Consider the following 19,481-nt stretch of genomic DNA (forward strand, 5'->3'; position numbering starts at 1 on the left):
CAGTGAAATTCCTAGTGGCATTTCTTTCCTTCTTGGTCAGCTCCAAACTGTCCATTGCCAATTTGTTATTGATTCACAGAATCTCAGGTTAGAAGAGCCATTAACGGTCAATTTTCAGCAAAGGAGGTAGCAGAGGAAGAAATGAGGTGTCTCCTAAGGCAAACTCTTCCCAGAATAATTCTCGTTTGCAGAGTTTCAAGATGAATCCTTTGCAGAGTTTTTATTCACCTCTCCTGCTAAACTGCCTGGATTTCTATTCACTGCCTTTCACTGAAATTTTCTTTTAAAGCTGTGAGGGACCTTGGCAGAAAGGCCAAAGACTAGTGGGGCCTCATTATCAAGTAATATGTTGCTTAAGTATTAGGCAGAGTAAAACTTAAAACTGCCTGATTTCCTGCCATATGGCATGTTCTAGAGGAAGAGTCAAGGGTCAGATTTGCAGGGCTACTCTTTGCATACAAAAAGGAAGTATTTGTGCAAGTCTTGGATTGAGCTCCTTTTCCAATGTTAGTGAGGGCTTTGCCCTAGCCACTGCAATTCTGTCAGTTTCTTGTTCCTTTGGCTACGGAGGCATTGACAGGAGCTGACTGTGGGAACCATCAGGGCTTACTTAAGGTCGTGAAAGAAGATGTTTTTTTGCTGCAGCCACTGATCTTTATCTGGAAGCTTCATGGTGGCCAACTGGCTCTAATCAAGGAGGCTAATGAGTTCATGAAGGCAGATCCCAAAGCCGGAAGCAGGATGTGCTTTTGCATCAAGGGTAGAGGACGTTCCTCCTGTATCAGTGAAGTTCAAGAGTCACGCTCTTGATAAGTGAACTGGAAGGAACCGCAAATGTGACAGACAAGATGAAAGCATCCACATTCGTGTGTTGAATTTGACAGATGGATGGAGTCCCAGGTCTTTTTCATTTTTTGAACAGAGCTAGGGTTTTCCCTTCTAAACACATATGCATCCAAACGAAAGAATGTACTCTTTGAGGAAGCTAAAAATGCTGGCCCAGGGATCGGGTTACACAGCAGAAAAGTGGTTTGCCCGTTTCCTACCTCATTCTCCAATTCTCTCTCTTGTTCGCTGCAGTGAATGCTGTGTGCCTGTGTCAAGCAGGGCATGCTCGTGGAAGACAAGAGTGTTAGTTGGAAAGAAAACGGGAAAGACACCGTGGAGGAAACATGTCGAGGGGGTAGCATCACCACTCTTAGGAAACCACCTTCAGGCTCAGAAGACCAGGTGCAGTGATGTCCCTTCATTTCATTCACAAGTTGAAGCCCAGAGGCAAGGTGGCTTTCAAAGAGAAGCATTTTGTGCTGTCTTTGCAGTCCTTAACAACAATGGCCCCAGAATCCCAGAGAAAACCACAGGCCATGCTTTCGACCTGACTCATAAAGGACCTTGTGCAGCCCTCACAGTGGCCACCCTCCCGCGGATCATCCCCAGACAGGCTCTCCCTACCGTCTGACAGCTAATGCCCCCGGTTCTGAGGGGAGGAAAGACCCTTCAGATGTATACTGAGATTTGGATTTTGACGGACCTCTTCCCCTCCCATCTGAAACCCATCAGCTTCTGGAAGGATAAGCCAACGTCCTGTGGATAGAAGCAGGTGGCCCGTGTGGCAGTTAACCGTGATCTAATAGATTGTAAGATTTCTGGACTGTGCACTGGGGACGGAGGAAGTGATGGGAGCAAAGGGACTGGTCAGTAACAAGACTGCACTGAAACTCTAAAGCCCACGCCTAGTGCTTATGCTTTTCCACCAGCAAAGGGCAACAATAATAAACCACATTTATTCTGGAGTTATTCAGAGTCTGAATTTCACCAATCCTCTGCGCCCCATTTCCTCACCCTCCTCCCCTTCAGTATCTAGCACAATGCCTGGCAAGTTCTAGGTGCTCGAGAGATGTGCCAAATCAGTCAAGTAAATAGAATAAAATGTACGTCCTTCTGCAGATGATTTAGTTCTGCTGACCTTCCACTTCTTCATCAGTGGGGGGAGGGGATCATGTTATTCGGTAAGTTTGTTTTCAAGAGTAAATAACACAGCATGCCTTATACAATGTGCCCAAAGCCATAAAGTGACGCTTTTATGAGTTCTGAGTGTAACTTTATGAGTTTTACAAACTTTAATAAATGTATGCATCTTGAGTTTGCAGATACGGTTCAGCTGAGGGGAGAAGGGAGAAAAGTGAAGCCCTAGGCGGATAAAATAATCATTACCCAAAGCGAGAGACGTGATGGGTTAATTAACCTCAAGTCCATTTAACCAATGTTTAAGAAGAAAGATAATGGGGGGTGGGAAAGGAGAGAGAAGAGGGACGGGTGGGAGCTAGGGGGGAAAGGAACTACTTTTCAGGCCAACTGAGTGTTTCCATAAACGATATATTTTCTTTTCACAAGAAGTCGTCCTGTGCGGCCAAAAGAGGCAGGGAGGTTGTTCAGCAGAAACGGGGTTAATCCAAGCTCACTCCTGCCCACTGCAGTCACGGCGCTGGAGACAGTAATGAAGCCGGCTCGGGCACACATTTCACCCGAACTTCCTCTGTGGTCCTTTTTATATTGAAGTCTCTCCCTGTTACAGGGCCGCGCTTGAAAAAGTTGGAAAACTTTTCCCTTGGTGGAGAGGAAAGCGGCGCTCATCAGACCCAATGGAACGAATGAATGAAGTTATTCCCTTGGCCCGAACGTCTCCATCCACTTTCCTACCAAACACTCCTAGGAACATCTCTCCCCAGTCCCGCGACTGGAATTTTACTCTCCCGTGGCGTTGCCTCCTCTCAGATGCACAGATTTCGAAAGTCAGCACCGTGAGCCGCAGCGGTTGGCTTTTGCAGGAGTCGATGCGCCCTGCGGTCCTGCGTGGTGGCTTCTCCCGGCAGCAGCGGTATGTAAAATAAACCGTTGCCGAAAAGCATGAAGAATTAACGAAGTGAAAATCTCGGGTTATTTGTTCGGCAGTTGACACGCAAGTGACCTTCCTCCTAAATGAGCGAGTGAGTCGTTTAAGGAGGTTCAGAGCGAGGATGAATGAATCTACGAGGCTCTGGACTCTCACCACCGTGTCGATCTCTTCAGTCCTCCGCGAGGGGGGCGGTGAACGGACTCAAATCCGAGGAGGAAAGGGAGAGAAGGGGGTCAGGCCGCGACGCCGGGAGCTCTCCTCCCAGCCCTTTGGAAAGACTGGCTTTTGCTGCCCTGGACCCTGAGAGGTTACAGCCCGGAGAACCCGGCGGCGCTAGGACCTGGTTGGCGCCTGGCCGCGGCCGCTCTCCGGCGGGCGGAGGAGCGAGAGGAGGAGGGGGCTGTGGGAGAGGAGGGGTGGTAGGGGGGCGGCGGGAGTCATTTATGCAGAGCAGGCGCTGCTGCCATTGCCACTCGCACTCCCCGCGCGCCGCTCGGAGCCGGAGGGAGCGCAGGGAGCGAGCTAGCGAGCGCTCGGAGCCCGGGCCAGCAGAGGGGGCGCCCGGCCGCTGCCTGCACCGCCGCCTCCGCCGCGTTCCGGGGCCCGGGGAGGAGCGAAGGCTAGTCGGAGAGTCGGGAGCCGAGCCGGCGAGACCCAACTGCAGGAGGGCGCCCGCCCCGCTCAGCCGCCTCCTGCGCCGGAGCCGGGGAGCCCCCGCCGATCGCCCCGCGGGCCGGAGGGCACGGCGCGCAGGTCCCCGCAGCCCCAGGGATGGTCTAGGAGCCGGCGCCAGGCTCGCCGTTTGCTCCCCGCCGGGGCTCGCCGCCTGCTGCGGATCGCCCAGGGCTGCGCGCCGCGGCGGCCGGGGGCTGCGCGCCGGGGCGGCCCAGGCCGGAGAAGTTAGTTGTGCGCGCCGCTCGTGCGCGGAGTCAGCGAGCGAGCGAGGGAGGCAGCGAGGCGCCGGGGCCATGGGCTGGGGGAGCCGCTGCTGCTGCCCGGGACGCCTGGACCTGCTGTGCGTGCTGGCGCTGCTCGGGGGCTGCCTGCTCCCCGTGTGCCGGACGCGCGTCTACACCAACCACTGGGCAGTCAAAATCGCCGGCGGCTTCCCGGAGGCCAACCGCATCGCCAGCAAGTACGGATTCATCAACATGGGACAGGTAACGACGGGCTGGCCCAGTCCTTGGCCCTGAAGCTGCCGGGGCCGGGGGAGCCCCCAGCGACCCCGCGCTTCTTGCCCCCTCCTTGTCACCCCCCTTCCCCCTCTTCCAGATGTGCTCTTGCAGCTGTTGCCCTAACTCTTGAGCGATTTTCTCTCTCTCTTTCATACGCATACACACACTCTCTCTCCCCAAAGTTATCGGGGTTGGTTTTGTTTACTTGTGGGTTTTGTTTTGTTTCTTCTTCTTCTTCTTCTTCTTCTTCTTCTTCTGGCCACGAGGGACAGGTAGGGTGTCTGGAAAAATCCAGAGTGTGCATACCCCCGTGGTGGTTTCAGACCCGACCGGGTCTTCTGACATGGAAAGTCAGGGAGCACTGGTAGATTGAGCTCTTTTGGGGGGTGAGGGGAGTGAGCACACTCCTTGCGGTTTCTGAGAGCCAGGGCAAGAAGGAGGCGAGGAAGGGAGAGCCTTTCCTGCTCAGACCTGAATTTAGCCCAGAAAGTAGTTTGCCCCTTGGGGGGGGGGGGCGGGAAGAGGACCGCTGGGCGCTGGAGGGGTAGGAGGCGCGGGGACTGGAGCTGGAAGGGAGGAGGAAGAGGGAGGCGGAGGAAGGGAAGAGAGGGCCGGACCCGGCGTGAGCGCAGATCTGGGGAGAGACCTCTCGCTGTCCTCGCCTCTCTCGTGGGATCCGCGTGGGGGCTCCCGGAGCGGGGTCGGAAAAGGGGGTGGGAAACTTCCGACACCCGCCGGCGGGGTTCTGCTCTGGGAGAACTGCAGGTCTCCCCGCGGAGAGGGACGTGCGGCGGCGACGTGGGGCGAAGAGTTGGACAGGCAGACGGGCGCGGGGTTCTCATGGGGTGCCGCTCCCGGGCTTAGGGCAGAGCTGCCCGGCTGGGGAACAATGAATTGAATGGTGTTATGCGGATGATTGGAAGCGCAACAGATTTGGAGGCACTTCGGAGCTAACCGGTCTTGGCTTCCTCGCTCTCATTCCTGCTAGAAATGGAGTGGAGAGGGCAGTGTACGCGGGTTCCAGAAAGTGACCCGATCATTCTCCGCCCCCCCCGCAACCGCCCGCCCCGCCCCAGTACTCACACCCCATTCACTCACTTCTCTAGGCCTGGCTGGAGAAGGGGGCTCTGGCCAGAGACCCTGCTGGGGGTGGGAGGCGAGGGTGATGGGTCACCTTTGCTGTAGACCGGCTTTTGGGACTGCTCCGGATGCACGTGTCCTGCCAGCGCGAGGGGAAAGGAGGCTGGCAGGAGGCTGGCGCAGCGGGGCCAAGAGAGCAGCACAGACGGTTTCTGATGTTGTGCTGCTCGTCCAGGAACGGGAGCCCTGGGGCGCAGGGACCCTCAGCTGCCCGGGCGATGCGGCACTGACTGAAGAGGCAGCTCTGCGATCACCGCATCTGGAAGGAGATAGGGAGCGCTGGGTGGGGGGCGGGGGGGGGGGGTTCAGGGGAGCAGGAGCGTGAGGTCTTGGGCTCTGTGGGTCCAGAGGGAAGACGCGTTCCAGGGAAGTCAGTCCTGTGGAGGACTGAAACCAGGGCAAGGAGCAAGGGGCAAGGTCTAAGTCTCCCCCCACCACGCCCCCCTGCGCATATGCGTGCGCGCGCCCCCGTCCCCCACCACCCCCAACACCACCATACGTACCCACCCCCCCCCCCCGCCCCCCCGGGAGGAAGGAAGCGAAGCCAGCCAGACTTTGTTGCCCCAGCGCCTGTCATCTTCAGGAGAATTCCATTCTAATGGCTTGTTAGAAGTCTACTAGCTTCTTGTTTCATTGGAAGAACACAGTCTCCTCTTTTTCCATGAGCTTCAAGTTGGGTGCTGCATGTGACCCTGGAATGTAACTGGGAACGCTTGTCAACGAAAGTAGCCTTGTTACCATTCTTTCCAGAAATCCCTCTCTCAGGTTCGCTAACACGGAGCATCTCCTCCATAGGATACCTACTTAGAAAATAAGGTCTTGAATATAGACTTCTTTGGTAATCTGCAAAACGGTCGTTTTGGGTGGATACGCCCCCACATTCAGCAAATTGGAAAACCAGGACTCTGGAGAAGTTGATGCGCACAGGATCCCCGAGCCAGACGGTGGCAAAACTGTGATTCAGACCTAGGACTGTCTGGCCCAGGCCTACCCTGCATGAATTCCGCCTGGTAGGGTATCCCTCCCCATGGGAGGAACAAAGTAACACCCCCAATCCCCTGAATTCTGATTTAGTGGCTGAGTAGACTGGAAGCAAACCTTTAGTATTAACTCACAGATACTTAGTTCAAACAGACCTGGACTTCTTGACTCTGAGAAGCTTCATGACTTGTAAGGGAAGAAATACCTGTTTCTTTTTTTTTTTTTTTTTAATGTTTATTTTAAAAAATGTATATTTTTAAAATTTTTACTTTTGAGAGGGAGAGGGAGAGAGCATGAGTGGGGGAGGGGCAGAGGGAGAGGAAGACACAGAATCCAAAGCAGGTTCCGGGCTCTGAGCTGTCAGCCCAAAGCCCGCCACCGGGCTCGAACCCGCGAACTATGAGATTGAGACCTGAGCTGAAATCGGACGCTTAACCCACTGAGCCACCCAGGCGCCCCAGAAATACCTGTTTCTTAATGAACTCATTAAACAGAACTTAGATATTGCAGAGCCTGGCAGAGGAAGGGAGGGGATTTTTGTCACCGAAAGAACCCCCTTTGAACAAGCATTGCTGTGTCCTGTAACTTCACAGGATTGTGTTTACAGAGGGCTTTTTAAGGGAGATCTGTGGCTTTTCATTTGTAAAATACGCAGAAAACTAGAAATACACATGACACCCAACACAATTTATTGTGGTTTTTACAATGCCTGTGAAGACATTAAGTGCTTTGAAAGGTTACAGGGGACCCCTTGAACTGATGCCATAACCGGTGTAAAAAGGTCAGCTGGTCTCACTGTGTAAAGGGTTCCCTCTGCAGATCAAAGGGGGGTAACCCTGTGCTAAGTGTTGGGGGCGCTAAATTGAGTTACACAGACAATATCATTGCACTGTAAGGGCCAAACGTATTTCTTATTCACCCTTTACTGCTCTGACCTTTTAACACGTTAGCCATCCTTTTGTTATTCTTTCTTTCCCTAAATAAACCAGTTGTGGTTCCACTGAGCAGTAACTAATTTGCAAATGTCTCTGGAATGTTCTCATGTTTTTTTACCCCAGTTGGGTTTGGGGTCCCACCTCATGGGTCACAAATTGGAACCGAGGCCTATTATTGTTTCCGAAGTCATTTAATATCTCGGTGGTCTCTCTGACATCTTTGGTATAATATTTTAGGCAGCTATTTTAGGTGGTGAATCTTCACCACCGTCGAGGTGCCATCGTGACGACTCGCAACTCCAGCGTAATGTTTTATACCGCATCTTAGCGCTTGGAAGTCACCCGAGGTAAAATTTCCGGCCTGGGGATTTCTGCGGAAAAGAATAGGTGTGCCTCTTGTGCTCATGAAAAATAGGATGTTTAGAGTTAACGCAAGAGCAAGCAAGCAAACAGGCAACGAGGACATGCTTGGCTTCCCGGAAGGGAAGAATAATGAGGCTTTTCTTGCTTTTGGTTATAGAGATAGCATTGTGTTTCGGTAGGTTTTCCACCTCATGTTAGTGTTTGTGAATGGTCATGCCTTGAAAAGCTGCAATGATGCCTTATAATTAGCAGTAGCAGATGTTGTCATGTTGGCGTATGTCCTGTTTTGCTTGGTATTCGTGTCGGCCGTAGAATGCCCTGTCTTCCCCCTGAAAGCCTCTCCCAGGATCAGGTGTCCCCTGACTGTTGGCCTCACACCTGTGGCAAGGAGGCCTTGGTCCGGCCTCTGAATCGGGCGACGTGACCGATGGAACTAACAGTGTAGTTAGTGGTGAGAGGGTAGCAGTGACAGCAAGGAATCAAGACGCGGCATCACGTTAATCGTGAACCTTTGTTTGGACTAACCCTGCAAACCAGGGAGATTAATTTCTGGTTATCTGAACTCAGGGAGAAGGTCCCCGGTGAAGGCTGTTGGCAGCGTGCGAGAGCTGTATTTATCCTTCTGCGAATTGCATAGAATCCTTGATCCCAAGCCGAGATTACCAGTAACAGAAAGCGCTCCTCAAACCATGTCACTTATCTTGAGCCAGATTCCGGAAGGATAAAGCCAGATGCAAGCAATACCGGGGAAATATTCTACCTGGAGTTCTCACTGAAAACAGTATATATATATATATATATATATATATATATATATACACACACACACACATATATACATATATATGTATGTGTGTATATATATATATACACATATACATTATATACACACATATTATACATATATTATACATATTATACACACATATTATATATATATAATATATATATACACACACATATATATATATAATATGTGTGTATATATATACACACATATACATATATATATGTGTGTGTATATAATGTATATGTGTGTATATATATATATATATATATGTATGTGTATATATATATATCGGAAACTCCAGATGTCACTTACAAGGTCTTTGAAAGCAGGAAAGTCGGTGAACTTAATGGAGCCCCTGTTCCTTCATCTGTAAAATGATAAATCTCTAGATAATAGGCTGAGTTGACTGTGCATTGCTCAGCACATAGTTAGGCTTGCAGCGAAAGGTTGGTTGGGTCTGACTCTGAAATAAGTGAGATTCAAACTTTTATTTGGATAGGGAGAAAGGAAGACATTTTGTAAATGGGAGATACAAGATGTGAAGATCAGGAAAATACATTTTTAACGGCCGAGTAAAAAAGAGCTAAATCCGAGCTTTGTAGACAGGCAAAATGGTTTTCCATTTCAACGAACCATGTAAAACACCTTAAAAATAGTTGCTGTTGGGCTCTAAACAATTCTGGCTGATTTCCCGTGGCAATGCCTTCCTCCCTGGTCGATCCTGGTTGTAGCCCATTAAATATTACAGGATAAGCCTGCCGGAGAGATGGAAGACGGGGAGGGAAAATATCTGAAGACCGATTATTTTGTAAAGCCTCTTACCTTGGTACATTATGTTGGATCGCATCTGAATTCGTGTTTTAATTCTGAATGCAGTTTGCACGAAGCGAGTTAGAAGCCGCATTTCCCAGAGACCTTTGGTACGAGGAACTTTTGTTCAGAGATCTGCCAAAGGTCTCCCCCCGCCCCACCCCGCTGCTGATTAGTTCTGATCTTCGGGCAATGTGGGGTGATCAAAATGGTGATGAGCGGTGGAGAGTGGGTTCTGGGTGCGAGTGGATGGCATTGCAAATACTGCTGGGTTGAATGGGACTGTGCTCCCCTAGTTGCATTTTTAGGCATGTTGTAAACAGCAAAATAAGTTGGTGTGGGAGTCCACCTGGCCTCGCACAGGGCAGCTCTTCATGCCCAAGAACCTCAGCCCTGACCTCTGCTAGCGACTCTCACATGCTGCGTTCTCATGAGCAGGAGAACCTTTACTGGAAAAAGCGATTCAGAGAGCTTGGCCTGATCACGGTGGACCTGTTGCATTAAACTCATAGGCAAGGAATGGCTTGTATGTGGCCGTTGGGATTTTCGGGGTCTGTTTGAAATGAAAAACTGCATTTTTGTGCACCCGAAGGCAGCTGAATTTGCCTTATCGCTGTCTCTCATGAGCTTATATCCAGAGGTCCTAACCTTAAAGGTCAGCCAGAGAAGCAGGGTAGAGTGCTGGGAAAATGGCCAGCGATGTCTGACTCCTTGGTGAAGGGAGGGAGTCCTGACCCAGAAACATCCCCGGGGCAGGGAGGGGTATTTGTGTTGTCCGTTCCAGTTAAGTGAAACAGCGTCTGCGTTTTCCCCAAGGCCGAAGTGTCTCCAGGCAGTGCTGTGCCTTGGGACTTTATCACTTGGCGAACTCAGTTTGGATTCAATGACAGGGAAGGCTTTGGCTTCCTGGATGGGGAAAAACGAATGCTTACAGACCTTCATGCATGCTAGAAGATATGTATGCGCATATATGTACATGTGTACGGACACATGTATGTATCTGTTAATTTTTACTTTCATCAAAGTTAAATTGCACGCAATTTACAGTGAAATTACTCATGCAGTATTCTTGCGAGTTTCAACAGATGAGATCTCTACATCTAAAGGTAGCAAGAAAGGACAATCAATGCCAATAAACTCTTCAGTGTGGGTTAATCCCTGCAGGAAAACGGGACCAGAAAGAAAACAGGAGTAGGAGTCAGCAGCTTGGAGCAAAACTCTGGGGTTTTTTCTTTCATTAACCAACTCGGCCCTCATTGCCTCATTTTTCAAAGAGAGGACCCTAATATGTGCTCCAGTCACCTTGCGGGGTTGCTGTGAAATCAAGTGCCTAATGATGAACACGAATACGTCAATAAAATAAGGCATGGGAAGCATTGCATGATCTACAGGGGCTCCAAGGAGATTCAAAGGCTGCTCAAAGGAAAATAAGAGAATGCTATGGTTAACGAAGGTTTCTGTAGTGGAGTCACTTGTGATTTTCTAGATTCTTGTGCTTGCCCATGGAGATCTAGTGGGGGCGGAAGGAGTCCGTGTTGCTCCTGATCCCCCCGCCCCGTCCCCCCACTTTAGAGGACAGTGATAGCTAGACTGAGAGCCATGGACAGAGGCATAGAGCTGGGGCAATGGACCAGAAAATCACCCAGCTAGGGTTCCCCATCCTTGGGTTGGACAGCTTGGTTTATAAGGCATATACAATATGGCTTGGTGGTGACGAGGCTCCCTGTGATCTCAGCGCCAGTGCTTGGTTGGACAGTGAGGGGAATTTAAGGATGTGGGGCGGTAGAGGAAACGAGTAGAGAAGGTTCTTACTGCACATCTGCCTACCTACCTACCTTCTTTCCCTGTCTCTTGTCTCATCAGTGCACCGTGGCGGGCGAGGAAGACCTAGGATCGTAGGTCTAGAACCAAGAGGGTTTCAATCCTAACACTGCTACTGCTTAGCTGGGGGACCCTAGGCGAGCATCTTAACCTCTCTGTGCCTCAGTTTCATCATGTGTTAAAAAGAGCCAATCGTATTTCCCTTACAGAATCATAAAAGTCGTTAGAATGGTGCCTGGCACCTACTACTTATTCAGTAAGTCTCTGTTATTATATCTTATTTTGTAATTTTTAAATTGTTTTATTAAAACTTTTTTCTTTCATGTTTTGTTTTGAGAGAGAGAGAGAGAGCACAAGCAGGGGAGAGGCAGAGAGAGAGAAGGAGAGAGAATCCCAAGCAGGCTCTGCACTGCGTGGGGCTCGATCTCACGAGTCCTGAGACCATGACCTGAGCCAAAATCAAGAGCTGGACCCTTAACCCACTGAGCCACCCGGGCGCCCCATATTGTTGTCGTTTTTTTTTTTTTTAAACCAAGTTAAGCTCAGTTTCTATATACTGTTTCATCCTGTTGTTTTCACTTAATATTATACTGTGAGCCTTTTCCAATGTTACTAGATAATTTTAGACACATTTGGGTGACTGCAGAATTGAAGGTATCATATACTACGTTATGATTCGTGTGACCGTGTATCATATTTTTCCAGGCACATTCCTGGGCTATGCCTTACCCCCATGAAGTATTGTGGAATATCCCCCTTTATTTTCAAACATGTGTGAGTTGTGTGTGTGTGTGTGTGTGTGTGTAATTGCACATCTTTCTACTAGCTGGGAGGGCAGAGCTGTCCCTCTTTCTTGCGTGTGTCCCCAGCACCTTCTGTGGCATTGGAGAAGCACAGTGTGCACTTGGGATAGGAAATGTTATGTGGAGAGAAATAGGCTTGGAAGGCAGAGAACACTGGTGCCTTGAGACTAAAGAGGAATGCAGGACGAGTGGAGGTTCAGGGGAGTCCAAGTAGCGGGGGAAGGGAAGGGAAGGGAAGGGAACGGATGTACGGAATAGCTCTGTCTCACTTGTCACCTCAGACGCACCTGCAGAGACAGGGGAGACCTGGGTAAAGTTGGCGTCCGGGTGCTCCCGTGGTTTGACACGCGTTAAGGAAATTCTGATAAGAAGCCGTAAAAAAGATGCGACCGTGCCATTTGTGACAACATGGGTGGACCTACTAGGTATTACGCTAAATGAAATAAGTCAGCCGGAGAAAGACAAATACCATATGATTTCCTCGTGTGTGGAATTCAAAAAAAAAGTCGAATAAACAAATAAAAAAGCAGAACCAGACTTAGAAATACAGAGAACAAACTGGTGGTGGCCAGAGGGGAGGGGTGGGTGGGGGACGGGCAAAGTGGGCGAAGGGGAGTGGGAGGTCCAGGCTTCCAGTTGTGGGATGAATAAGTCGTGGGGATGAGAGGCACAGCATGAGGAGTGTAGTCAGTGGTATTGTAACAGCGCTGCGTGGTGACAGACAGTGGCTATGCTTGTCGTGAGCCCAGCTTAACCTGTAGACTTGTCACATCGCTACATTGGACGCCTGAAACGAATGTACCGTCACCTCTCAACTATACAATTAAAAAAAAAAAAAGAATCACCGATGAATGACTCCGCAAAGAATAGCCAAATAGCAAGGAGATCATTTGCTGCTGGCACTTAGTTATCGCCCCGTAAGTAGTGGTTGAATATTAATGAGTGAACAATGAACCAATCTGTATTGTTTTGTCTTTGGTCACGAATGCCCAGAAATCTGACATTAGAACAGGACCAAACTGGGAGTTCGAATTTGCCAGGGTGAGAGAGAAGGGAAAAGATCTGTGGGAAGCGGGGGTTGGGGGTGGGGTGTGGGGGTGGGGAAGGAATCCGATGGCTTTTGAATACAAGGGGCTGGACCCCTGAAATGACACAGCACAACGTCCTGGCTTTGAGGAGGGTGGAGGGGCCGAAACAGGACTGGTGGGTCAAAGGAATGGGGAGGACTTGGGGGCCGTGAGTGCAAAATAAAAACGGAGGGGCCAGTTGGACAAGACATCCCAGAGGGTGTTTGTTTGTTTGTTTGTTTGTGTGTTTGTGTGTTTGCTGTTTTGTAAGCTCCAAGTTAGAGCTCTTCTGCGGCATGCTAGGGTCCAAGGTGTGGACGCGCTGGGGAGCTGACCAGGTAGAGAGCAGGTGGGTTAGACAGCGGGTTAGACCGAGTCGACAAAGTGTGAGGCTGGGATGTTGTTTGGAATGGTTACCAGCTTGGGTAAGAAGAGGCTTCCGTGTAATCATGCCGGCACACCTTCCAAGCAGGTAAACGTGAGGTGTGCCCCATACGGCCATTCTCCTTGGATAAATTCAGGTGTTATCTCTGCTTTACACATCTGTGCGGTATTATTTGCACTCCAGGTCCTGTGTCAGCTTAACGGATAAAGACAGCCACCTGGGTCACTGCTTTCAACTCCCAATTGTGTCTTCCTGTGTTTGATGTAAAAACTGCAGATTGCATTGGACGCTGAACATAGAAGAATGTAGACAGAGAATGTGAACCCAGCGATAATCCTTAAGGATGATCTTTAAATGGTGTATATCTTGGTACATTTCATGTTTGCCTCCACCTTGAGTTGTCACGTAACCCACTTCCATTATAGTAAATAATTATACCTATGAGTTATTCTCATGTCATGTGTTCTGCCCTTTACATTATTTATAGAGTGTAATGAAGCTGTGTGTTCCAAACGTGTCTTTTATTTATCTTAATCCAAACTTTATTGCCCTATAGGAATAGCCATATATAATTTTTAATTTTTTTAAGTTTATTTATTTGTTTATTTTGAGAGAGAGAGAGAGTGAGAGAGTATGAGTGGGGGAGGGGGAGAGGGAGGGAGAGAGAGAATCCTAAGCAGCCTCCTTGCGGTAAGCACAGGTCCCGACACGGGGCTCGACCCCCAAAACCGTGAGATCGTGACCTGAGCTGAAATCAAGAGTCGGACGCTCAACCTACTGAGCCACCCAGGCATCTAGGAATATACACATATTTTAAAATATATGTTTAAAAAATTATGTATATTTTGCTCTCTATTTAATAGATAATACTTTTAGATGGCCCTGTGTAATATTAGATTAATCTTGTTTGCATTTGTATGTCATCTGATTGTTAATATAGGGTTAGCATCACAAAGGAAGCATTAACATTTTAATTTGATCTGTGCATTATCTGAGAGGTTAATTCTGTCTTGGGAAAATTACAGTGTGAATACCATACCAGCATTGAAACTAGTTAAGATTTATTAAAAGCAAGTCCTTCCCTGCTGCCTTTCCCTATGTGTGTGTGTGTGTGTGTGTGTGTGTGTGTGTGTGTGTGTGTGTATACACACCATATATATCTGTATTTGTACTAAGTACTTAAGGTCTGATATTTTTGTAATAAGTACTTAAGGTCTGGTATTTCTCTACTCTGAGGAGCTCTTACAGCTGTAAAAATATCCTGGCTCCCCCATGTCAATGTTCCCAGGCCTGTACCTTGTTTTTACTAGTGGACGTTTCTCAACCAAAATAAAACTGGGCCGCGCTCGCTAGTTTGAATGCAGTGCAGGGAGGGAGACACTTCCAGGGCCTTTAACCTCGTAAGCAAATATCCATAACTGTAAGTGTAGAAGTTTACTGCATCCCGGGCTGTTCTACTTGTACTTAACTAACACATAGTTTTGTTTCCTGTGTGTGTGTGGAACCTCATTCATCAATTTCAAAGTTTTTCAAGAGAAAACTAAATTGTAGTCCAGTTAGGATTTATTAGCAGCCCAGCCTCCAGGAAAACCTATTTTCTTTCTTTTCTTTTCTTTTCTCTTCTCTTCTCTTCTCTTCTCTTCTCTTCTCTTCTCTTCTCTTTTCTTTCCTCCTTTCCTCTCCTTTCCTTCTCTTTCCTTCCCTTTCCATTTTTCTTTTCTTTTCTTTTCTTTTCTTTTTTTTTTAAACTGTGGGCCATCTTTCTATTTGGTTAGTGCCCCTGGGCCAATTTACCGAATGCTACATTCTTTGAATTGTTGTAGGATGATGTCATTGCTCAGTTGGTCAACACTGAGAACCTGTGAGCAAAACTCAAGGCAGGAAACAGGTGACTTCCCTTCCCCTGTGGGGCCTGCCCTGCCGCTAATTTGCCACATACTTGGGAGCTGATCATAGGCTTTCTGTGTCTTCAAGGGTTCGTTTTATACATTGCTTTATTTATTATATTATTTTTAAAGTTTGTGTGTTTGTGTGTTTGTTTATTTATTGAAAGAGACAGAGCATCTCAAGCAGGCTCCACACTACCAGCACAGAGCCCGATACGGGTCTCAGTCTCGCAAAATGTGAGCTCATGATGTGAGCTGAAATCAAGAGTCAGACGCTTAACTGACTGAGCCACCCAGACGCCCCCATTGCTTTATTTAAATATTAGTTATCGAAGGGCATCATTAAGGTGAAAAGACAAACCACAGAATGGGAGAAAATATTGGCAGACCATACCCGATAAGAGCGTTATATCCAGGATATACACTCAATAATAAAAGGACAGATAGCCCACTTAAAAATGGGCATAAAGGGTCTGAACAGACAGTCCTCCCAAGGAGATGTATGAATGGACAATAAGCACATAAAAAGATGCACAACATCAGGGAAATGCAAATGCATTTCAAATGCACGGCGAGATGCCAGTTCACACTCCGTTGGATGGCTGTAATCAAGAAGACAGTTAATCACAAGTGTTGGCAAGGATATGGAGCAATTGGAACCCTCATACACGGATGGTAGAAATGTAAAGCGGTACAGTCACTGTTGCAAAACCGTCTAGTGGTTTCTCGAAAGGTTAAACATAGAGTTGCCATATGACCCAGTATTCCCACTCCTCACTATATGCCCAAGAGAAGTGGGAGCACTGTTCACACAAAAACTCCGAAAAGTGGAAACAACCCATTTTCTTTCGATGGATGGAAGGGTAAACGAAACATAGTACATCCATACACTGGAATTTTCTTTTGCAATCAAAATGAGTGAGGTCGTGATACATGCTACAAAACGGATGGACCTTGACAACAACTATGCTATAATCAGAAGAGCCAGTCACGAAAGGCCACATATTTTCTGATTCCGTTCTTAAGAAATGCCCAGAATAGGCAAATCCACAGACGCCGGAGGTAGGTGAGTGGTCACGTGGGGCTGGAAGAGTTGCGGGAATAGGGTGATGGGTGTGGGGCTTCTTTTGGCGGCGAGGAAAATGTCCTAAAATGGATCGTGGTCATTTTGACGCAACTCTGTGACAATCCAAAAGCATTGAAAGGTCTCTTTACCGTAGGTAATGTGTACAGTATGTGAACTGTGTCTGAATCCAGCTGTTAAAAATAGTCGTAGAATGCGTATTGTTTATCAGCCCTTCTACTGGGCACAGCGCTTCTACATTTGTCATTGATAAGGTACCTGCTCACATGGGGCTTATGTGATAGTGGGAGGGGACAAGCCGTAACTCAGTAATGCAATGGAGAACATAATTGCAATTGGGAATGTGCTGTTGGAAGGCAAAACATGATGGTAGAGTAAAAGCGACCGAGGTGGGGAGGAGTCCTGTAGACAGGCTGGTCAGGGAGGCTCACTGAGGAGGACGCTCTGGAGGCCGAGACCTGAATGTTAAGAAGAAGCCAACCACCTGGAGGTCTGGGTTGGGACCGGGTCCTTGCAGAGGAGACGGCCAGTGCAGCATTTCCTAAAGAACCGAAAACTGCTGGTATAAAAAGATTCTGGTTAACAAGAAGCGGTTGAACTTGAAGTTGGAGAGGATGATCTTATTAGTTTTGTTTTTTTTTTTTTAATTTCTTTTTGAGGGAGGGAGAGAGAGAGCGAGTGAGCGAGCAGGGGAGGGGCAGAAAGAGAGGGAGAGAGAGAGAATCCCCAGCAGGCTCCTTGCTGTCAGCACAGAAGAGCCCAACACGGGGCTCGAACCCGCAAACTGTGAGATCGTGACCTGAGCTGAACTCAAGAGTTGGACACTTAACGGACTGAGCCATCCAGGGGCTCCAAGGGGAGAATGATCTTAGAGTGTATTTTGGTGATGCCATTTTCCTGTTCAGAAGCCACCAGTAGCTCCCATATCCTACTGTGTTGAAACACACTTCTTCTCTGGGCTTTTTGAAGGCTTTTGAAGAGATAGGAAATCCTCTCTCTTTTTGAAGGCACGTCTCAACGTCCCCTCTTTGCTATACCTTGCTCTGAAGGTATAGGTAAAACTTAGGTATAGTTTGCCCAAAATACTCCTGGGGAATTTAATACAGTTAAGCTTGTGTTTTTCCCCCTTGGGGGATTTCATTAGTATTCTGTAGCACGTAGAACGGTGCCTTGTTCTTTATAAGTAACGATTAAATATCAGTTGAGTCCCAACATATTTTATAGACATGCAATGTATATAAAGTGAACAATAAATCTGAATATTGGAGAAAAATTGCAAAAGAATTCTACCACCCCGTGAATCAAGAAGGCTAACGGTGCATCTTGTATTCCGTAAAGGAGTGTGTGGAAAGAGCAGAGATCTAGGATTGATGAGTCATTTTGTGTGTGAATCCTAAAGTCCAGCACTTCCTGGGAACTAGCCTAACCCTCATCTTTAAGTGTTTCAGCCCTCGGCAGCATCAGCAGGGTCATTCCTTCTGGCTTTGACTTCCATGGAAATTCTTCACACGAGAGAGTACACAGTGTGACATTATCCATGAGCTAAGTCCCAGATCATCCTAGGGTCCGGATGGTTTCTCCGTGGATCCTGGAGAACCTCAGGCACCCTGCTGGCTGTAATCATCTTCTTGGGGTGGCCGTGGGCCCCTGTGTCTGTTGGAGCAGTGGGAATGGCACCGAGAGGTCCCGCAGCGAAAAAAAGTGGTCAGGAGGAAGGGACCGCTTCAGATCACAGGTACATTTTTACTGTTTGTGTGGAATCAGTGGGAGTAGCAAAAGGAAGCAGATTTGGTGCGTAGGAAAGTCGAAAGCTTGGGATAATGTAAGCAGTAGAATCTGGTGCTGGCCAGACGCTCATGGCGGGGCTTGCCTGGATTGGCCATTTTGAAGGACCTAAACACGAGTTCTATCAGCTCGAGAGGAGAGATTGCAGCCTCTGGGACCAACAGACATAAAATTAAGCCCCGGAGCTTAGTCCTTAAGGAGTGGCTTCAGAGATATCCTTGGAGATAGGAAGTAAACTCAAGACAAATAGAGCAAATATCCATTGGGAGTTAACTCCATTATAAAAGGAATGCTCTTACTTGAGTGACGTGGCCAGACACCAGTGTCTCATTCTAGCTGGGTCTCCCTATCTGACCTTTTCCCCTTTGATCAGATCTGAGCATCAAATGACCAGTCCTTTAGGCCTAGACAGGGGGAAGGGTGAGTTGTTTTCTGGGTCAGATGAAAGGGAAGTGTTCTCAGGCTGTATACGGTTCTAGAGTAGAACTCCTTTCCTCCTTCTCCTCCTCCTCCTCCTCCTCCTCCTCCTCCTCCTCCTCCTCCTCCTTCCCTACTCTAAACATAATTCAGCCTGAACACTTTGCCATTCTTTGCACAAGAAGTGCCATGCCCTGCTTTTCTGAAGCCCCCTACGGCATTCCCACTGCCTGGACATCCTCATGCACCATTCTCACTGGTTCCGCAAAGCCCTTCTCAGGTGGTATTTCCTCAAGTGAAATGGCCTGTGGCTAAAACTTCCTTCATTTAAACTCTCATTGAAATTTATATGCTTCTTTTTCCTGGCATTTGACATATTTAGATTGTATTCATTGTATGGGTGTGTGTGTGTGTGTGTGTGTGTGTGTGTGTGTGTAATCTCTTTTGCTAGATAGCAATCGCCTTAAAGACAGGATGTGGTTTTTTTTGGTTCATTTTTGTCCTGCATATGGTCTCTAGAAGAGCGCTGTGCAGTGAAAATGCCCTCAGAAAATTATTCTGAAAGGGATAGTTGGCTGTGAGTAAATAAAGGCGGAGGGTAAGTCAACACTGCAGTGGACATCGGTATGGTCCACTGAAAATTTCTGGGTGTCCTCCTAGCCATGTGATAGGATTGTACCTCCCTACTTTGGGGGATAAGGGTAGCCATATAACCAATGGAATTGGCCAAGATGGAAATGTTGGATATGTGAGCAGCAGTGACCCGTGTCCCTTCTTTACCCGTGTGTGCGCTATCTGCTGTGGTCTACAACGCTCCAGGGGGTGGATGCCCCATTAGCCAGGGTCCTCATGGGCTCTGATGAACAGCACTCCCAGCCAATGCACGATGGACACGTAATACGAACTAGCAGCAAGCCTTTGTTGTTTTAAGTCACTGAGATTCATGGGTTCATTTGCTCCTGCTGTGAAACCTTGCGCGTTCCAACGAGTACAAAAATACAACAGGCTTTCTCCTTAGCCTTGCACGCAGTATAGGTGAACGTATGTACGGACTGGGGAGAAAAGATGAGGCGATACTCTGGATGAGAACCCAGGAAGTGACTTAATAGGAAGACCTCAGTGGTCTCGTCTACGTCTTACTCA

The 19,481-nt window shown here is 48.2% G+C and overlaps 1 protein-coding gene across 2 annotated transcripts in view; it reads left to right on the top strand.

The window, feature by feature from the left end:
• Positions 1–3,342: 3,342 nt before the first annotated feature.
• Positions 3,343–19,481, top strand: part of PCSK5 (proprotein convertase subtilisin/kexin type 5) — a 445,686-nt gene continuing 429,547 nt past the window's right edge. The window contains exon 1 of one of the 2 annotated variants that reach the window (XM_049633868.1): positions 3,343–4,056. In XM_049633868.1, coding sequence (XP_049489825.1) covers positions 3,865–4,056 — 192 coding nt within the window. In that variant the 5' untranslated portion in view covers positions 3,343–3,864. The remainder of the gene's footprint in view (positions 4,057–19,481) is intronic. The other variant, XM_049633861.1, reaches the window with a different exon arrangement.

This window comes from Panthera uncia, chromosome D4 (genome assembly GCF_023721935.1).
Source record: "Panthera uncia isolate 11264 chromosome D4, Puncia_PCG_1.0, whole genome shotgun sequence".
Lineage (NCBI taxonomy): Eukaryota > Metazoa > Chordata > Mammalia > Carnivora > Felidae > Panthera > Panthera uncia.